The following is a 3,215-nucleotide window of genomic DNA, read 5'->3' as shown; positions in this document are numbered from 1 at the left end:
CCGCTTGCCACAAGATGGGGCCCGAAGCTTGGGAATGCCAGCACGCCGCCAGGCACTGGGGGGCCCGTGTGCCCTCGGGGCTGGCCCCAGAGACACTCGTCTGTCCTCGAGACGGGCAAAGCCCCCCAGCAGGAGATCTCTTGTGGCCTTTCAGGTGGCCTCCTTAAGTGGCTGGGTGGGTACACGGGGAGACGTGCCGCCTCCCAGAGAGACAGGAGGTTTTGCAGAGCAGGAGGGTTACCCCGAGGTTTTCAGCCCTCCCGAGACCCCAAAATGACCATATTTCTAGCAGGGAGTGATGCTGCTGTGCTGTGATTTCGGTCCCCGGGCAGGGCTGTCCTCGGTGGGGAATGCGCCCTGGGTGTGCCATCAGATGGGGCAGCCTGTCCTGCACCCAGGGTGGAGGGGGGTTCTGGGGACGAAGCCATGGGGTAACAGGCAACCTCGGAGCTCCCCAGACCAGGGCTGGAGAGGGGACATGGGGTCATCACACTGGATCCCACCTCCAGCACTGGAGCTGCTCTAACCCACTCTCCATGCCCTTTTCGGAGCAAGCTGGGTGAGACGGGCAATTGCCAACCTCTGAGAGCACAGAAACATCTCTGGTGGCTTCACGCTGACCAAAGAGGAGCTGAAAGGAAAACCCAGCTTTACAGCAGCCGGTGGTACCCACAGCTACTCTGTGGATGTTTGCGAGTTGGAGAGAGGGCTGCATGGGGACAGCAACGAGATCGCCCCGGGCAGGGGGCATGGTAGAAACCAGCTCTCCTGCAGCAGACACTTGTGTTTCGGCAAAGGGATGGCCCAATCCTCCCCTCCATGGAGGCTGCAGCTTTGCAAAACACCTTGGAAATCCCCCTCTCCCACCCAACACCCCAAAACCAAGGGCTGGGGGGTTACACCTTGAAGGAGAAGGCCCCAGGGCAACTCATTCCCACCTGCCCTAACCATTAGATGGGACCTGGGGGGGACCTGGGAGGTGAACCCGGGAGAATGAGATGTCCAAGGATGGGGGGATGACGGTGCTCTGCCCCAGGCCCCACGGGAAGCTCGTGCCCATCTCTGCCCTCCCCTCACTCTCTCCACTGGGCAGGCCACCACAATGCTCCGCGCCAGGCTGCTGCTCCTCCTCGCCCTCCTCTGTGCCGCCAAGACCGGCCGAGCTCTCCGCCTCTACAACACTGCCTCCATCTTCAGCTGCCTCAACGCAGCCCTCGCTGAAGCCCAGAAGAGCCACCCGGAGGAAAACGCCATCTTGGACAAGCGTGGCTTCGACTCCCAGTTGCTGGAGGAGGTCTCTGAGGAGGAGGAAGGGGAAGACGCGGTGGATGAAGAGATGGGGAAAAGGACATTCCCGGGTGAAGGCCATTACAAATACGTCTCCCAAGCGCAGGTGAAGGGGAAGACGTACCAAAACCAGGCCAAGAGTGACCGCCGCACCAAGGTCACCCTCTCCCTCGATGTCCCCACCAACATCATGAACATCCTCTTCAACATCGCCAAAGCCAAGAACTTGCGGGCAAAGGCCGCTGCCAATGCGCACCTCATGGCCCAAATCGGGCGGAGGAAGTGACCCCCCCACAGGGCAGGGGGGACTCGGAGCAGGGCTGGCTGCATGGGGCTACCACCTGGCCCCAGCCTGCAGGCCAGAGGGGACTGATGGCCATGTATGATATCAGTGTTGTATATTTTTGACCCATAGAGCTACCTAACTTTCAGATCTCTTCTTCGTCCTTCTCTCCTTCCCGATCTCCTCCGTCCCTCCTCCTGGACATTTCCACGTGTGGGGAAGAGGCTCATGTCTGCAGCAGGGCAAGGGGACGTGTCGCCTCGGGAAGGTCCCTATTAAAGCTACCATCTCTAGAGTTTCCAATGCTTTGTTCTCCCATTACCTATACCGGGTGCTCGGTCGGGTCTGTCTGGGCCCATAGCCTTTCCAAAAACATCCCTCCTGCCCAATCTCACGGCCCTGTTCCCACCATGGTCCAGACCCTACTCCCTCCCAAGTCCCCATACATGAGCTGTCCCTACACACAATCACCGCTGCATTGAGAAGGGAAAAGCAAGACCGGTCAGGGGACCTCAAGAGGGATTTCCCAGTTTCTCCTACTGAGGGCTCCCTAGGTTTTAAGGTTGTCTTGCAACCACCCCTTTCCCCACCGGCACCTTCACCAGTCACAGCTGGAACATCATCAACCTCCCTATCCACATGGCCCTTCACAAGTGTTCCCAGGACATCGGTTGGCCCTGGCCAGGGCCACCCCATGGCCTCAGGTGAGTTTGGACACCAAGGGTTGCAGATGCCTCCCTGGTTGCTCCAGATCTACCCCATGGGGTCTGTCCATGTCGCTCAATCTGCCCTTGCCCTCCTTTCCACCGCTCTCCCTTTCCTGCTGGACCTCTGTACCAGACTTTCAGCTGGTACAGCTTCAGCTCCCCACACACAGACCGTGCCCGTTCACCACGCTCTTTCCACCCTCCACTGAGTCCCAGTTCACCAAGCTCCCATCCCTTCACCTTGGACTATTTAACCCTTCCTCTAAACATCCCTTTCTCTCCACCTCCCAGCCCAGCTCCAAGATGAAACTACATCTCATGGCCTCCATCCCTGCATGTAGCAGGCATGGGAGGTGGGCAGAAATTTGGCCCTCTTTCCCCAGGACATGTTTGCCAAGAGCAGCAAACCAGCTCCCACCAGTCCCATCCAGGGCGTGGCCATGAGGAGCACTCCAGGTGGGACATAACAGGTCTCCGGTTCAAGGGTTGGCAGATGGACCCACCAGCCATCTGCGGAGGCATAGCTGGAGGCATCTCGTCTCCACCCCACTGGGTATCCAGAGGATGCAACACACCCGAATTCAGCCCCAGTGAACCCGTGCTTAGGTGGCCAAGGCTCCTAGATGACCCACAGCCTGGGGAATCAGGACCCAAATTCAGCTGAAGTCTAAAAAGCAAAAACAAAACAATACAACAGGCACTTTAGTGTCTTCCCCTCACTGCACACATCTCCAGCAGGCAACACACCAACATGCTCACAGCATCTCTGTGCAATGACCTCCTCCTGCCTCAGCTCCAAGCGTGTACAGGTGAGGTCTTTCCTTGTTGAAATCTGCTGCAGCCTTGGACTATATGGCCCTTTATGTACACTGTATATAGCTTGATACATTTTTATAACCCAACAGCCTACACACCCACCCCCCATCAGTATATTGAGC

General features: G+C 58.0%; 1 protein-coding gene across 1 annotated transcript; it reads left to right on the top strand.

Annotated features, from left to right (window-relative positions):
• Window positions 1-1,102: 1,102 nt before the first annotated feature.
• Window positions 1,103-1,573, top strand: UCN3 (urocortin 3). Its single transcript, XM_010289461.1, has one exon. The coding sequence runs from the start codon at window positions 1,103-1,105 to the stop codon at window positions 1,571-1,573; it is 471 nt and encodes a 156-aa protein (XP_010287763.1).
• The last annotated feature ends 1,642 nt before the right edge of the window (window positions 1,574-3,215 follow it).

The sequence above is a fragment of the Phaethon lepturus genome, unplaced genomic scaffold, assembly GCF_000687285.1.
Source record: "Phaethon lepturus isolate BGI_N335 unplaced genomic scaffold, ASM68728v1 scaffold10026, whole genome shotgun sequence".
Lineage (NCBI taxonomy): Eukaryota > Metazoa > Chordata > Aves > Phaethontiformes > Phaethontidae > Phaethon > Phaethon lepturus.
This window is presented reverse-complemented; position numbering and strand designations above follow the sequence as displayed.